At 48.7% G+C, this 17,410-nt stretch overlaps 1 protein-coding gene across 2 annotated transcripts; it reads left to right on the forward strand.

The window, feature by feature from the left end:
- Positions 1-7,863: 7,863 nt before the first annotated feature.
- LOC144093884 (uncharacterized) lies at positions 7,864-12,435 on the forward strand. 2 transcript variants are annotated; one of them, XM_077627626.1, is made up of 3 exons: positions 7,864-8,001; positions 9,299-9,510; positions 12,181-12,435. In XM_077627626.1, exons 2-3 carry the CDS (start codon positions 9,337-9,339, stop codon positions 12,406-12,408), a joined length of 402 nt encoding a protein of 133 aa, XP_077483752.1. In that variant the 5' UTR covers positions 7,864-8,001; positions 9,299-9,336; the 3' UTR covers positions 12,409-12,435. The 2 variants fall into 2 exon arrangements, with proteins under 2 accessions (XP_077483752.1, XP_077483751.1); XM_077627625.1 differs by having other exon boundaries at positions 7,866-8,005.
- The last annotated feature ends 4,975 nt before the right edge of the window (positions 12,436-17,410 follow it).

Raw genomic sequence — 17,410 nt, forward strand, 5'->3', positions numbered from 1 at the left:
ATCTTATTCTGGCCGCCTGTCGTTTGCCCGATTTATTTTTCCGCCGGTTGTACAAACTTCCTGCATAAAGTCCAGTAAAGAGGGGTGCTCAGTAAAATTTGAAGAAACCACTAAGTTTGGAAACAGTGCCATGAAATTAATCCGCAAGAATTCTCTAATAATACGATGGGAGCAATCACGAAAAAAAAATTACTGTGGTTTAGCTCTGGTTAAACCTGGAGTGACGCGATAGCTACAGCTGGCCGAGTGGAACTCGCTCAGTCGAACTGTAAAGTCAGTCTTTCGCCGCTGCGTTTCGCTGGGCGTTCCTTTTTCATCTTTGTCCCTGGACGTGTATTCACTCTCCCCCCTCTCCACTCCTCCCCCACTCGGTTTAGCCGGAGCGCCACGCCGCCGACATGCTGAAGGCTCGAAATGGTAGGCGCGCGGCGCGCACGCCAGTTGCGGGCTATGACGTCACCCCGCGCATGCGCAAAGCTGACGGAGCGGTGGTGCCACGGCTCAACGCGCAGCCACACTGACCTCGCGAAGTGGCTGGTGTAGTGTAGCTATCGCTACAAAATAAAGATCTGGCAACTAACTGTCTTACATACAGATAAACTAAGCCCAATCATCCTGCACAAACCGACTCCTAGCATCCCCCTAGCACTCCTCTTGCACAGGGTCGGAAGCAACCACTGCTCTAATAAAAACTGTTACAAAGGGATGGCTCAAATGGGGATTCATTTCATCTCCCAGCAAAGCACTCGCTCTCAGCGCTTCACCTCTCACTCTCCCCTGCGCACCCTGGCGGCCGTTTAACTCTTCTCACGGAGGCTGCACTAACAAATTTTTATCTTCCACGGGCCAGTATCCACAAAGGAAAATCTGGGAGAGGAGCAGTATGTTATATATCTATGACTACTTCAATTATTTCGCCGCCTCGGACGTAGCAAAAGTCAAACGATGACTCTGATTGATGGTGACTCTTGTTAGCTATTGAGGAGACAAGGGAATGGAAAAGGGGACCCGTTATGACATGCATCATAAAAGGCAAAAATAATGTGATGAATAAGCCCCTCTTTTCCATTCCCTTGTTTGCTCAATAGCTAACGAGGGCCTCGATTCTGGCAGTCTTGAAGCCGTAGGTAGCTTAAGAGGGTTCTCGCACAGCTTCCGCCCTCATTGTTTGATCACGTTCCCTACGTGGCACTAGCGGTAATACAAGAAGCACTACGTCCGCCGCTACGAACGAGGGTGGCGCTGGTGAACACTTTCAGGGTTCGGGTGCACTACATATAAATACGCCCGAAAGCAGAATATTGGACAGCCGTCGCCGTAGCTCAGTCGGTAGAGCAAAGCACGCAAAATTCGGAGGTCGTAGGTTCGGATCCCACCGGCGGCATGTGGTTGTTTTTCTTCTGCTTTATAATCAGTTACCTTTTAAAAAGTAATCACATTCTAAAACTCCCACTGATGAATACCACGAATTACAAAGAAAAGATTGCCTATGCTTCTTGATTTCGGAGACTCTTGCCTTCCGTCATGGATGCCATAACGAGCCCCTCTTCTCCATTCCCTTATGCGCAGAATATTCAAGGGTTAGTGTTGAGCTGATGGACGCCCAGTCGTTGTCGAGCGACAGCAGCTAGTCCGTATAAAGACATCAAGACGCCTTAAATCGATAACGTGTCTTTCTTTTGGATCATGCGTACTGCTTTATAGTGTCATTTATTTCGTTTTATTATATCCATTTCAATAATTGGTTGTTCTTTATGCAAACTGTTTCGTGAGGCCTCAAACGGAGGCTATCAGCATCCAGGAAAATGATTAAAATTGCTTCAAACTTCTTCGGAACTTAGTTCACAACATCCATCAACTCAGCGGGCCGCACCCAGTTGGCTTCAAGCTGGTGAGTGCTACTGCCTTACAACCTCCCCGCCCACGAATATAGCCACTTTGTGCCAGTAACGCACCAAAGCTCGTAAATATTAAATTTTTTACCATCTAAATTCATCAAAATTGGGATAGCGCGCGCTGAAATTGTTCTAGTTCATCAATCAGCACTCACATTTTTCTTAGAACTTGCGCTTGTGCATAGACGTTGCCGCTTCCTCCATGCTACTAGGATACTTCATTACCTAGCGTCGAGCTTCAGGCCGGAGGCCACGCCGCCATTTTGGATATCTACGCTGCGATATTATACTGGGAATCAGTATTTTTGGCTCTGTGGGCCAAGACGGCGTGCTATGATATACTCAGGCGATAGGCGTCGAAGTCTTAACATAGGCAGATTTGGAATCTTCGTGGCCATGGATACAAAAAGTATGCACAGTCTGTGAGCCCCACAACAGGGTCTGCATTCCGACCGAACTAAAATTGCATGCACTCCGGATGGTGGCGGCGGCATTCAGCCATCCTATAACTGGTATCCCCGTATTGCTCACAGCGGCCGTGAAGTCATATGGCCCACATCTGTGTCATCGGAGGTTTACTACGGTCAAAGAAAAAGACAACAAAATTTTCCGCCGCCAAGTTCACGGAATCTCATTTGAAAGAAAATAAAAGAAAGTACAACACATCAACACCAGGATGCGGTGATTCTCAAAAGATAGGTACGGCTGTGGCGACAGCCCCTTCTATATTCCTGATTGAGCCGTACCGATAACTCTCACATCGATCTTCCTATGATGACTTTGCCGCTATCCAAGCACACCCTTTGTTATATTCCACTCTCCTTGTCAAGCGAGCCTCGCTCGACAACGTTACCCCTTGTCTGACAGACAGTCATGTGGCGTCAACTAAAGACGAATACTTTCTAGGCTACCCTATTGTACCCATACTCCTGTCTCTCCCTTGGTCCGCCTCTATGCTCGCCCTCCAGCGGCAACAGCCGACTGACCTAAACCACGGCCACTGGTCAACAATGGCTGGTGGAACATGGCGAGACGGTCGTCGCCATGCACCTACTATAGGATCCGGAATATGGCCTCCCCGAAGGGGCTGACCTATATCATACGAATACAATATAGCTATACAGCAGTTTACACACAGTTAAGTTTGTTAGTATTACTACTCGCGGTTGAGTAACTGCGAGTAACCGCGATGGCTGATTTGAAGACTTGTCGGCATACAGGGTAATCGTGGGACGCGCCACTAAAAACTCGTGCGTTCGCCCACTCGCCTAGCATGCTAATACGCCAGCTTTAGATTTTCACGTCACTCGTGGCAACCACACATGGCCAGATCTAGTGCAGGGCGAAGTGCAGCCAAATTATGATGCGGCTAAGCTGACGTAAATGCTATTTTTTGAGCTGCAGCCCCGACTTTATCTCACTCGCCCACTGGCGGTCAAGGCCATTCCGGACAACGGAATACACAGACAAACTTTTAGGCGTACTAAAGCGCTAAATCGCGCAGCTCCGAGCGATGAGCCGGGAGACGTGATGATATAACGGCGAGTTTCTTTCTGTCGCTGCCAGGAATGAACCTTTCACGTCATTTCGTCAGAAACGCGGGGCCCCTTGAGATTGCGATGGCAGTCATCTGGGAGAAGAACGCACCGGTGTGGCGCCGTAAAATGAGATAAAGCCGTCGCTGTGCAACTGTGCCCTTCATCCTTTACGGCGAGCGGCCTGGACTGAAGAAACGAATGCCTCTACGCCATGCGCGAAATGTGGGTTACTCGGCTGTTAGCGCCGCCGTGTCGTACCGTCTAGAAAGCACGTGTAAGACCAGAGATAGCAAAGGAGACACGTACCCTTGACGGTGGATGCGAGCTGAAAACTCGCACACCGCCCCCCCCCCCCCCCCCACACACACACACACACACAAGGTGACAGTTGGTGAAACGCAAGAACAAAATGACCTTTGCGCTGTTCCGTTGGCAGCCACCTTACATAAATTGACCATGTAATTCATCTGGAAAAACTGGAACTCTACGAAAGTGGTGCGTGCACATCATCTTGCGTGCGAATAACCTGATCATTAAGAAATCCGCGCTCTGGAGAGTTCCACAAGCACGAAAGACGTTATTTTCTTATGCTAGTATGAATATTATCACAAGCTGCGCTCTAGATCATTCAGATGATGGTGATTATCCAAGTTCGTATACTATATACATACTGAAATACAAATTCACGAAGTTGGTAAGTGGGATCCAGCGTCCCAAATTTGCACATTGACTAGGAAAGGCGCCGCAGTGGAGGGCTGCGGAAGAATTCCGACCATCTGGGGTACTTTAATATGCCCTGACATCGCATATCATGAAGCCATTCCTTGTGCGTCGCTTCAATCCAAACGCTGCCGCCGCGGAAGAGATTCGATCCTGCTCAATAGACTCAGTATAGATGGGATCATTATAGACTACGCGAAATTTGCTTGACATTTGCTTCCTGCGATCTCAAAGTGCTACTGAAATAAAAAAATCCAATTACTTTCTGACGAATCAAGTAGACGGAATAATGTAAGAGCGTAAATGAAATTCAAGTAAACCAAAATCGCGCGTAAGTGTGCCCTCTGTAGCCTATTTCATCACAGGGCCTGAAAGGTCCCATGGTTCGAACACATGCGCTGAAAAAGCGTTCAGCACAGGCTCCAAACACTTATTTGCGTATGCAAACAAATCCCCACAGGCATGGAAACACTGCAATCAGCTACAAGCTAAGCAAGCTTAGCTATACTCCGTTTCATACATAGAAGGCAACGCTGCCAAAGCTAGCGCGCCTGTTCGCCCTTGCTAAGTGCGCGCCCAAAAAGTAGTTCTCCATAACGCCCAAGTGCACAGAAACATACCCCGTTGCGACAAACTTTAAGTGCTGTATCTGGCATCTCCTGGGCTTCGTCTTACTTCAGGCCAGTTTCTTCCTGCGACTCATCGAGATTTCGAGAGGCAAGAATTACATCTGGCGATATCATACGCGTTTAGTAGGGCGAATCGCTCTTACTCAATCGGCACCCAAAAAATCGTTTACACTCATTGAGGGCCCGAACACTGAGCGCCTCACAGGGTTAGGCCGCAATTTTCAATGCTGCCGCTTCGTTTAGCACCGCTCTTTGTTCTCGTCCAAACAATCACGGAGGAAGAACGAATGGTACGTGAAGGGGTAATATGGATTCGCGTACGCACTATTTGTACAGCCTCCGCAGCGTTGCCTGCTATGTAGGAAACGGAGTATAGGTGTACCAGCTAAGATGGAAGCTGAACTCTTTTTCACTGCTTCCCGAGCAAGGAAAGAGTGACAAGGTGTCTGAGTAAACTACTATAATTGATCAAAAAGGATCATTTGATTAGTATCCAGAGCGTGTTACCCTGATCCGTTTTACGAGGGCTGATCACTGTGCTCCACCCTTTTGAGCAACACTACGATTTGGTCCTGCACAGTATTAGTGGCCGATGTCTACGTCACGTGCATGTGAAATTATGGCTCAGGACAAGTTGTTTCTCTATAAGAAACAATGAATAATAAAAACAAATACTCAGTAGCAGAGAGTTCTGACTAATTTCTTGCAAAAGAAGACGTCTCCATTACAATAAATACGCGGCCTTATGTAGGCAATTTTTGGGAAATTTGCCACGTCAGATGGTATGAAAATATCAGGATGGAAACTCAAACATTGGAGAACCGATGGACATGACGGTAGCACATCAGGAACTGGCAGCCCCCCAAAACGCTATAATTAATATCTACAACACAGTGACGCCGTATGCGAAGCACTTGTAAGAGATTTTACTGCACGAAACAGGTGGTGGTGGTGGTGAAAACTTTATCCGGTGAAAAGAGTTTGCAGACCAAAAATGTCCTTTTACATAGGTGGAGTCCTTAGTCCGGGACTCCGCTGGACGTGGCCGCTACTCGCGTCCGTTGGACTAGAGCCCTTTGAGACTTCAGCCCCGACTGCCTCCCATGCGCGGCTGCCTCGCGTGCCTTTCGGGATGGGGAAGGGTTTAGGGGAAGGAAAGGATTCAGGCCCAAACCATGTGCAAGTTATCGGACCGTTCCCCACACTGAGGGCAGCGCCCATAAATTTTGGGGTCAAAATGTTTCGCATTTGCAAGACACAACAAAGTGTTGGTCTGCAGGCGCCTGAGAGTTCTCTCATCGGCTTTACCCAGACCCGCTGAATGGATCGGGAAAAGCCGATGTCGTTTGTAATAGAATTCCTGAATTTTCCTGAACCGCAGAAGCGGTTGCTTAATCTGTGAGCCTGAAGAGCCTTAATGAGGTGCCCGGTGCGTATGCACTCGGGAGGCCGCGTACGCAGCCTCGTTACCTCTAAGACCCCATGGCCCGGAGTAGGTGGGTCACAGATACGGCACACATAATACTAGCAAAAACAACAACAATAGATTAGCTGCAAGCTACGTACTTTGAATGTTAACAGCCACAAAAGAGTAGACAACATTAGAATTCTGAACTGTAAAGTTTTATGAACCTTCCGGGTAGTTAAACTGATCCCTGTATAGATACATGAGGGTGGATGAATCGCGAGTCCGCCACTTTGACCATGAAACCAAAATACAAAGCAACCAGTAAACCATCCTGGGTTCTCACCCCTTAAGAAATTCAAGGATATGTCATTAGTCCGAGGGATCATGCTGTCGGTTTTTTCGTGTGCTAGCGCTGTTCTATCGGTGGCTATTCACAAGATAGGGCCACAATAACAGGTTCTTATCATGCGAACTTCGTTACAAAGTTACGCACTGATATCAAGGAGAAACATCGTGGAAAGTCGAGACAGAGATTGCACTTCCATCATGACAGTTGACGCAGCCGTAGGTCTTGTGTTGAAATAGCTGCATGGATGTAATTTGCAAAGAACGCTTCAAAACGCTGGAGAGCTGGCTTTCAGTGACAGTAAAGCTGCCCTAAACCTTAAGGAACGCCTGAGTAGGGCGAGATTTTTGTCGAATAATGAAGTGATAAAAGCCACAGGTACAGTCTTGTTCAAAGTATTCACCCCCTCCTGGTTCGTTTTGAGCCACAAAGTGGATCACACGCGACACCACCGAACACCAAGGGGACTTGGAAGGCTAGAACAAGGGTTATTCTTGCCTGAAATGGTTTCACAGCTTGACGGACCTCTTTAATGTTCTGCTACAGGGCTGAAAGCACACCCTGAAGACTTTTGACGGGGGTGTGTACGTGGTTTGCAAAGATCGAACAAAACTATTTCTACGAAGCAGTTTAAATAACAGCGAGTTCGTCTTCACTAAGACCACGTCGAAAAAGGATGCACTACAAATGCCAGCTGTAACTCCGGAATAGCTCACAGGAGGGGCATATCCAACCCTCATGAGAGTAGAACATGAAGTTTCTCCGAATTCAATATGGAGGGCTGTACACCGCTATACAGTCAACGCCGCCGCTCCGCAGTGTCCTCTTGGCCCACTTGACATAAACGAACCACCACCACCAGCATGTAATGTACGCCGATGGCTCACGCACGAGGAATGCCATGCTCCCTCGCTAAATATTTACATGGGGTACATCTACTGTGTCGCCAGTCTATGTAAGAAAGGAGGGGGCTTGCCAAGTCAAGAACCACCGTGTTTTCCTTCATCTTTGCCCTTGACACCAATCGTCCCCATCACTTGCGCCTATCTGCTGCAACTGCCGGCGCGTGCGTGACATTGTTGTCAGGCCCAGCAACCCTCTCGTCCCTCTGAGGCAGCAAAAGAGAGGGCTCCTAGATAACATGAACCGGCGACGGCCAGTCCACTGCTTAGGTGCTTCGCCAGCTACACGGGCATAATTGACCGCTTGAGAGAGACTGACGCAACTGCTTTGCAGTGACCCAAAGCTGAAGTAGCGGGTGTGGGCCTATCAACGAACTGCTGGGGTTCGAGGTCCTCGCACAAGGCGCCGCGTTATACAGCCTGAAGCCCAATGGTGCCCAACCTGCTTATCAAATGCGAGGAGTCGTAAACTGGCCGTGGGGTGATTGTACACGCTGCGCATAAGACCTGAGGCTGCAGTCCTCTGAGACACATTCGAGCCACGCGGAGCTGTGTGAGAAGAGGTGGGTGAGTACAAGAAAACAATCCGCACGCGGGCAACGCTTTGGCCTGAGGACCAAATGATGGCGCTTCGTTTTCCTTGAGCCTTGTACGACGGTATTAACCTTAACCTTGAGCCACTCTGTGTGGTTTGGTTTATGAAATTTAGTGCCCCAAAGCGACTCAGGCTATGAGGAACGCCGTGGTGGGGGCTCCGAATAATTTGGACCACTTGCGGTTCTTCAACGTGCACTGCCATAGCACAGTACACGGGCCTCTAACATTTAGACTCCATAGAAATGCGACCACCGCGGCCGGGATCGAACCCGCGTATTTCGGGTCAGCAGCTGAGCATCATAGCCACTGAGCTACCGCGGCGTCTTGAGCCACTCTTTAGTTGAGATATAATGTGTAAGCTATGAGCTCTGCCAAAATTGGACTAAAGTTACTGCAGTCTAGCAAGCCACGCATGCACAGATCTTCAAGCTGTTTGCTGCCCAGGGCAAGCGAGAGAAAGCAGACGCGATGGACTTTACGGTACCTTAGAAGGACATTTGCCATCCCCACCCTATGAACCCATTCGCAAGTTCTCCGTTCATATTCGTGTTACTAACAACAAGTTGTACGATCATTCGTCACCGGAGTGTGCACGTGGGCACGTACAACATAACTGCTGAAAGCTAAACGACCTTTTGCCCACACTCGCAGTGAAAAATGACAACGATAGGTACTCCCTTATCTCTATCTCTCTACCCCTTTAAGTGAGGCCACACCCAGACCCACCTGGATTTCATGGTCACTGGTGGCACATTCTAGACGTATCCCAAGGTCATGGTTCAGGCACATCTGGATAACATTTCCTCAAAAGGGGCGCGTGAACGCAAGATTAGCGTGGAAATTATTGCTGTGTATGTTGCATCCAACAACTCCTACCGCCTATGATAAGTGACAGTGAACAGGTCAGCACGCATTCGCATGCAGGTACGTGCTCTAGCAAATTTACTTCATAATCTGCTTCAGGCTTGAAATTTTCCATCATATTTTCCTTTTTATTTCAGCTGACGTTACTTCAAGCTTCACGTAGATTTGTACGCTGTATACACCCTTTCATGTTGTGCTCAGTGTGTATTTAAAGACCACAACATAGCCGATTAGAGACCTTCCCTTCCCACGCACCCATGGTGCCGGTCGCTGCCTGGATTGTGACTTCATAGTTGTCCTTTTCTCTCTATAGAAAAAATTCTGTTTCGACACATTTCTGTACTTTAAAAGCAATGCGGGTGTTTACTCATTTTTTTTTCTCCCATGGTTTCCTTACAGGACCGGTAGCCCTGTTCTTGTTGAAACAACACTTAGCCATGCAAGTAAAAGTGGTGGTGCCTGTTTTCGTGGTCGTCGCTGTGGTGGCAGTGGCCGGCGTCCCGTTGCTTGTCCCAGACGGCGTGGTCTGCCCCATCGTGGACGACAAAGGCTCCAACGCCACGATGTTCCCCAACATATACAACTGCTCCACATACTACATATGCGCCCAGGTGAGAATAGCACGTGCGACTGTTTCAGACGATACTGCTATTTACAACGCAGACGATTTAAGCGGAACATAACAATTAATAACCATTACATTAAGTAATGCACGTAAAGCGCTTTCACATCTTTTAGTTACTGCAATCTATCTTTCACTGAATTGCGTGCACTACAGATCGAAAAGCTCTCCTAACGCTCTCCAATTATCCCTGTACCATTGCAGCCGCACTGTTGCCCTATCCCAGCAAACTTCGGGTTTTCATATCTGCACCTGACTTTCGGTCGTACCCGGCTACGTTCCCCCTGTTACTCCTCGACAACCTTTGAGCGTCGGTTTTCAGATACGGCTGGAACACTAACATTCATTCAGTTACCGCTTCGCAGTTGGGAGAAATCAAAGCTATCAAGAGCATTTTTTATTATAACTTTAAAACAATTTTTGCAAGCTAGTGAAAAGGACCTGCGTGATAAATTCTTGAAAGCCATTTCCATACAGACGTCTAAGCTTGACACCCTCTGAAAATGACGCAGGCGTAAGTTCTCCGTATTCGCCATTCGTTACAGCAAGAGCTGTTACTGGTACCTCTCCCGCTACAGCGTGGCTTCGGTTACTCCCTGATCACGTGACCACCCCCTGCACGCGTTACCTTCGGCGTCTGCGGGTGTGGCGCCCCCCTGCACGCACCCTGAGCCTCACGCTTCGTGCAGCGCTTGTCGTCAGCAAGTTTTTAATAATAGTGCAAGATTACACAGCTTGCCGAGAGTAGCAGAGGAGCAATGCTTGCACTGAAATCAGCATAATACATTTTTATTTGTGTGTGTCGGGGGGCACAGGCTGCGGTAAATTGTAGTTCAAGGTGCTTCCGAATTACAGATACAACACGACGAGCGTCTGCACACTGCGACTCCACCACTAAACCACAGTGCATGCGGAAGCCCAAGAGCGAAGCAGGACGCCACACTTAATTTCAGTTCGGAAACAAACTTGTTATCGACGCAAGCCTGAATTCAGTCCCTGCAGGCCTGGCGCTTGGCAAATATTTTCTTTGGAGCCGAGAATCAAACACAGCGCGCTCCATCCCTACTTCGGCAGCGCAAAACTTCGAGTCAACCAAGAGGTACTAATGAACGTATGAATTATTCCTAGCTCCCTCATGCCGTAAGCAAGGTCATCCAACCGAGAGCGCCAACTTGCTCGGAATTCATGAAATATTGCTCGTGCTCGAGCTATTGCTCGAGATATGTTCGTGCGAACCTCTAATCATCTCTCTTCGGCGTCGTTCCACTCACGCCGCAACTGCTGCGTGCATAAAATGCAAGGGATAAGCACCTACAGTAACTGGCTTGTTTATAGAAAATAACCTGCTCAGAGCTATAAACGTGTGACGTTACCGAAGGACTTCGCTAACATTCCCGTCTATTTTTGCTCTTGCTCAATGAGGTATTTCTAGAAGCAGGTTAATTAAGAGGCGAAGAACGGTGCCTCTTGGTTGTCTTTCGATCATCAAAACAAAATTTTCGATAACGACCACAGCGATAAAAAATCTTGACAGGCCTGTCCTTATGCCCAGAGATTTGAAAGCATGCTTGCGCCCGACACTGCAGGGTACCAGGTTTGCTGTATGTTAGCGTGTACGATAAGGTACACATGCCCCTGCACAAGCGCGATATCGTATTGGTTCGGTTCCCAATGAAAGAATACGGCGTTACAACCGGGACAGGTGGCGAAATGGACTACATGTATATGTGTAGTTTTTCTTTGCGCGAAAATGAACGCAGGGGAGGCTTGGATTCCAAAGAAGTCGACTGAGGTCACGTGAATTCGATACAAGTTGACGCGTGTCTGCCTTTTATCTGTCAGCCTGAGCGAGATGAAATAACCTTGAACGCTAGAGCGATTTTTTTTTTTCATGAGGCATCACGCAGCTAGCTTACTGGACAAAATTTAAGGTAAGGACGCCTATCTCACATATCTCGGCGGACATCCGAACCGGGCCGTAAGGGAACGAAAATGAAATGAACAATTGCTTTTAACTACTGATCCGGAGTTCCCAGGTTCGAACCCGACCGCGGCGGCTGCGTTTTTATGGAGGCAAAACGCTAAGGCGTCCGTGTGCTGTGCGATGTCAGTGCACGTTAAATATCCCCAGCTGGTCGAAATTATTCCGGAGCCCTCCACTACGGCACCTCTTTCTTCCTTCACTACCTCCTTTATCCCTTCCCTTACGGCGCTGTTCAGGTGTCCAACGATATATGACTGATACTGCGCCACTTCCTTTCCCCCAAAACCAATTATTATTATTATTATTATTATTGTTATTATTATTATTAATTACTTTTAAGGAAAGGAAATGACGCCTGTCTCACATTTCTCGCTGGACACCCGGGTCGCGCCGTAAGGGAAGGAAAAATCGGTCGATCAATCAATCGATCGATCTATCAATCGATGAATCAATCCATCAATCAATCAGTAAATCAATCAATCAATCCTTAACGCTGTCACGTTAAAATCCCTTCCCTTACGGCGCGGTTCAGGTGTCCACCGAACTGCGCCATTTTTCGCTCACGGCTAAGGACGCCGACGACACCAGCTTTTCTGCGACACGAACGCTGTCGAGTTAAAAAAAAAGTTCACCCTCCCTTCTGTCTTCTCCCCAAACCCCTGACGTCTCGCCCAGGGCGTTCCGGTGCTGAAAGAGTGTCCGGTCGACCTGAAATTCAACAGTGAGCTAAACGTGTGCGACTACGAGTACCGCGCCAAGTGCACCGAGGTCGTGCCTGCTGTCCCTGAAAAGGCGGATGAAAGCACCACCCTGAACGAGCAGCCGGCCACAGAGAAGATCATCATCACGCAGGTCGTCAAGGAGATCATTAAAAACGCCGAAGATCCAGCGGCAGCGGCATAGGCAATAAATGATCTAACAGCCTTACGCGACTAGGCTTCACAATGCTGGTTCTCTAGAAGGACTGCCTCTGCAGCCTGTAAGCGACAGTGAATTTGGTGGTCCAGGAGTTGTGGGCCGCTAGTCACTGCGCTATATTACTACTGGAGTACGACGTTTGGTGTTCCTGGTGGAGCCAACAAGGCGACGAAAGGCCGCGCACAATTTTTTTTTCAAAGCAGTGTTTCTTGCCTCAAGGAGTAATTAAGGGATAATTACGTGAATGGGAATGGCTTCGCTTACCTAACGAAATTCAAGACACCAATGTTCAGTCCCTAATGGGAAAACGCAGGTCTTGTGAAAATCTCAATTATCGGAGACCAACCGAGAACAAAAATAAAAAGTGAAAAAAAAAAGTTCGACGTGAGCCAAAAGTTATACAAAACTCTACAAACGTTTGGGTCCGGCTTTGTTGGTGAATGTTCTTAGGTATATGCAGCTCAGAGTGAACACAAGTAAAACAGGTGCAGTTTCACAAGCGTATTGGATTTCTTCGAGCTTTGTTCGCACGAAAAAGAGAGTCGATGCGGTGCTCGGATAAAAAATGTTCTCATTCGGGGCGTTTTTCCCCGCTTCGCCTCCTTAAATCTCTTTAGGAAACAAAAAGTATATACATGAGGGCTAACCTGAGTCATATCTACCAATCCTCGTGTTTTAGGCGGTGCAGGGTGGGGGTCATTATTTTTAGTTTTTCGAAACGCCCACGCTAATGTACGTCTTTATGCTGCTCAGCAGCAGACATGGACATTCTCAGGAGGGTTAGTGCTCATAAGAGCGTCCTCACACTCAGGGCTTCAATCGGTGAGGTGTCTGCGGGAGGATTAGCGCACAAAGTTTTGCGAAGGCGAGGGAGGGCAGACGTGGCAAATGTGGGGGAGGAAAATATGGACGGGTTGAGGATGAGGGATTGTTACAAAGTTGGTGCCAAATCCTTGCTTAAGCTTTCCGTCGGCCACAACTGATTACAGAAACAGCATGCACGCAGAGAGGGCGACTAATTCAAACCATATAAACAGGAACTGTAGTTAAGTGGCTGGGACTCCATTTTTTGGACGAACGTTCTGTTCGACCCACCCCGTGGACGATCCTCCTTATACCCGCAGGATGTTCACTAGAGGCTCCCCCCTATGGTGATGGTAACGGGGAGCGCGCTGGTGGCGCCACCTGCGCGCGCGCGTCACCCTTGCGTGAGACGCCTCGCAGCTGCCGAGCGAGTCGGTTGCGCTCAACCTCCCTCTTAGTGTGTCGCCGTACAAATGGAATTTCGCGGTTCGGGTAAACGGAAGCGTGTTGCTTCTCCTGCAGAAGACTTTGGGAGTGCCACTGGTAGGGGAACCTGCAAAGCTAGAATCGCAGTTGGCAAGGCCAAAGGCTTTCGCCTTGCCTCAATTTTGATTGGCAAAGTGCTCCCATAACTTTTTTCGTTTCCTTTTCATATGCATAAGCCCCCTCCCCGTTCCCAGGTTGATTTGCAGCAATACTGACTGCCTCAGCCTATTGGCGCGCGTTCATCGCTATTCACGCCTTCGATGTTTCTCGAAAGGTGCTTGATTAGGGATGTTGTCTTCGCGGCTGACCATTGAGAAGTTCCGCTCGTGCAGGACTTCGCCCGTATTTGTTTTGTCTTGTTCGGTGCACACTCCAAACTAATGGAGTCTGCATCGATGGGCATATTGGCCCGATTAATTATGGCAGTGCCTCTCCTACTCGCTGCTGGGAGAAATTTCAGGCTGAAATTGGGCGGTGTGAGAGGCATTCTGCGCATTTTAGGGCCCCGATGCTTTGGCAGATTAATTTTTATCCGCTGGCTGGAGAAGTACCTGACTGACCCGGCTCTTGCATGAGCATGAGCGCAGTACCTCTGTTATTTCTTGTGACCATTTAAGGCTACTGAGAACCTCGCAGCGCTAAGCTTGAAAGATCCATCCGTCTGGACACAACAGTAATTTGTACCTAGTTCGACTCGGTAACATTGGCCTTTATCGGCTATAATGAAGTACAACAGGAATGTTAAAACTGCCGATTGTGAGGGTGAGGGAGGGCTGAAGAAGTGGGAGTGAAGGAGGACGAACAAATTTTACGAGGTGAGTGTGACGGCGAAGAGGGCCACAGAATTAAGTTTGTAGAGCGGGGGCGAGGGTAAAAAGGTTCCCATAAGGATGGCGCTCGGCTGCTGACTCGAAAGACGCGAGTTCGATCCCGGGTTCGGTGGAGGCGAAATTTTAGAAGCCCGTGCACTGTGCGATGTCAGCGCACGTTAAAAAAGCCCAGGTGGTCGAAATTTCTGGAGCCCTTCACTACGACGTCCCTCATAGCCTGAATCGCTTTGAGACGTTAAACCCCATAAACCAAACTAAAACAAACCCCTCGCCTACGAAATTCTGCATGCGAGCATGATGGTCGCCGACCCCGCCCCAAAACACTGGGTATGCATGGACACCAGGTCATCAGGGACTTAGAGGGAACGAGGCCTTCAAAAGCGGCCGCCTGAGCGCTCATATTCCCCGGGTACCTCGTGTGAGCCTTACGAAGTGGACCCTCCGCAACCGCCGCTGCTGCGGTACAAATAAGTTATGGAATACTATCGCTCCCAGCACTGATCCACCCTCGTTAAGGGCCTGGATAATGCAGGAGAACGAATTCTACGCCGGCCCCAAACAAACAGGTTGCTCTGTCCGGCTATATTACAATACCAGTGACACCGCGGTCACTGGCAGGTGCAAGCACTGTGGGGAGACAGCCGATGCCTACCACATGGTGGGGGCCTGCCAGCAAAAAATAAATAAATAAATACAAAATTGGTTTTTGAGAAAAAATGGCGCAGCAATTGTCTCACATATGTCGGTGGACACCGGAACCGCGCCGCCAGGGAAGTGACAAAGGCGCCGTAGTGGAGGGCTAAGGAATAATTTCGACCACCTGGGGATCTTTAACGTGCACTGACATCGCACAGCACACGGGCGCCTTTAGCGTTTCGCCTCCATTGAAACGCAGCCGCCGCGGTCGGGTTCGAACACGAGTACTCCGGCTCAGTAGACGAGCGCCTTAACCACTGAGCCACCGCGGCGGGCGCCAGAACACAGCCATTCACCCTCTCCCCAACCCTACCCGAGAGGACTGGGAGGCGACCTTGGTTAGCTGCTTCGATGTCGGGGCCCAACAGGCCCTCATTGCGCGAGCCAAAGCAGCAATATCGTCCTACAACCTCCCGGACTGAGAACGTCACCTAGTCTGTAGGGCCCCTTTAGGTGTTCATACTCTTTTCTGTAATAAAGTTTCCAACGCCACCAGCACAATATATGTACTCCACCGCGGCTCTCTCCTCCTTTGTCTTCTAGTTGGTTTTTTTAATCCAAGCCCACCTGAATGGCACAGAACCTTGCAAACGTGGCAAGGTTCAATACAGTTAATATTTCCATTATAACATAAGTTAACATTTCCAACATTCAATACAGTTAATATTTACACAGATTTCCGCGCCGCCCTTAAACAGCTTAAGGCTGTTCGACGCACATTCCAGATTTCACAATCAATTCACGCGCTCTGCGCAAAGTATCCATGTCCTGTGCGCATACACTGGATTCGCGGCCATGCTCAGGATCCACATAACATTCAAGCGGATGCTATGACTCATCACACATCAGACGACCCGCTACCTTCCCCCTTCCCCAGATCCGTTCCTGTCCCATGTTTCCGATGTTCTGCGCCAGCGAACACGCGCTGCAGTTCCTTCGTGTTCGCACCCTCTCCCCCGTAGTCTTACTCGGCAGGGGCGGCTCTGACACCATCTGTCCGTCATCGGTGGCAGGCAAAAGATCTGCCAGCAACTGATAAGTGCCCTCACTGTAGCGCTGCACCGGACATTTGTGATGTGCGGCACTTGTGGACATGCCAGCTACGGCTGCTATTAGAAAACGGCTCCTCAGGGAGGTGGGGCTGCGGTGGAACCGGAAACGTGACTATGTAAAGTGGACCATGAACAATCGTTTCATCAGCAACCTCTGCGACTACCTCAGTGCAACGGATCTTCACTCCTTTTAACTTTCCACCTCCCGCATTCCTTCCCCCTTTTTTTAACTTATGCCTCATGGCACATTTAGAATTAAAAAAAAGACGGATTCTATACAAATGGATGGCTCAAACTCACATTGCGGGTTCCTTAAAAAAAAATGTGTTTACGCTCCGCTGTGTAACGCGCTAAACTCGGCGAAGTGTTGTTGTAAAAGTGGTTTTATTAAAAAAAAGAGAACGGAAAACATGGGTGCCAGACGCGGCAAAGACTATATCTACTATATGACCACTCACCTTAGAACCACTGCCATGGGCTCATGAGGGGCGTCCATTAAGCGCTAGTTCTGTAAAAAAATTAAAGCACCTTAGCTGCAGCAGACAGCAGAAGCTGTGCTTCTTAACACTTCTGGGGCAGGGCAGAAGCTGGTTGCCATGGTAACCAACCGGTCGGTTGGTAGGCAAGAAGTTATATATATGACTGGGGAAGCGAGTGCAGAGTGCCATAGCGTTTATTGGCTTAATAGGGGTTCTAAGACAGCAGAAGGTACTACATCAATTAGAATGCCTTTTAGCCTTTATATGATGATCAGAATATTTACTGAAGTGCAGTTAGAGGGCGGTGTCCTTAGTCCGGACTTCATTAGCGAAAGCCTTGCTCGTTCAATAAGATGATGTTGACGTCCTTCATCCAAGCTAGACAGGGCTGCCTCTCACCACTCCCGCGTTGGCCAAGTTACAACCAACTTGGTTTTTATGGCAGGCTCCTAACATATAGTACAGGGCTGTCTTCTCCCCTAAAGAATTTGCATTTTGATTTGATGGAATCTGGGTTTACGACGCAAAGTACATAAAGGCTGTGCATTGTCCGAGTCTGTAGTCTGCGGAAGTGAATTAATCGTTTGTAGCATTACCGCAACTGTGAACAACTCTAACTGGTTTTTGAAAAAACAGAAAG

This window comes from Amblyomma americanum, chromosome 6 (genome assembly GCF_052857255.1).
Source record: "Amblyomma americanum isolate KBUSLIRL-KWMA chromosome 6, ASM5285725v1, whole genome shotgun sequence".
Taxonomy (NCBI): domain Eukaryota; kingdom Metazoa; phylum Arthropoda; class Arachnida; order Ixodida; family Ixodidae; genus Amblyomma; species Amblyomma americanum.

Bases quoted from the DNA above. Each gene is read 5' to 3' on its own strand.
- LOC144093884 (XM_077627626.1), top strand. From the start codon at position 9,337: ATGCAAGTAAAAGTGGTGGTGCCTGTTTTCGTGGTCGTCGCTGTGGTG. The intron at 9,511-12,180 runs GTGAGAATAGCA...CGTCTCGCCCAG, and splicing joins CATACTACATATGCGCCCAG to GGCGTTCCGGTGCTGAAAGA.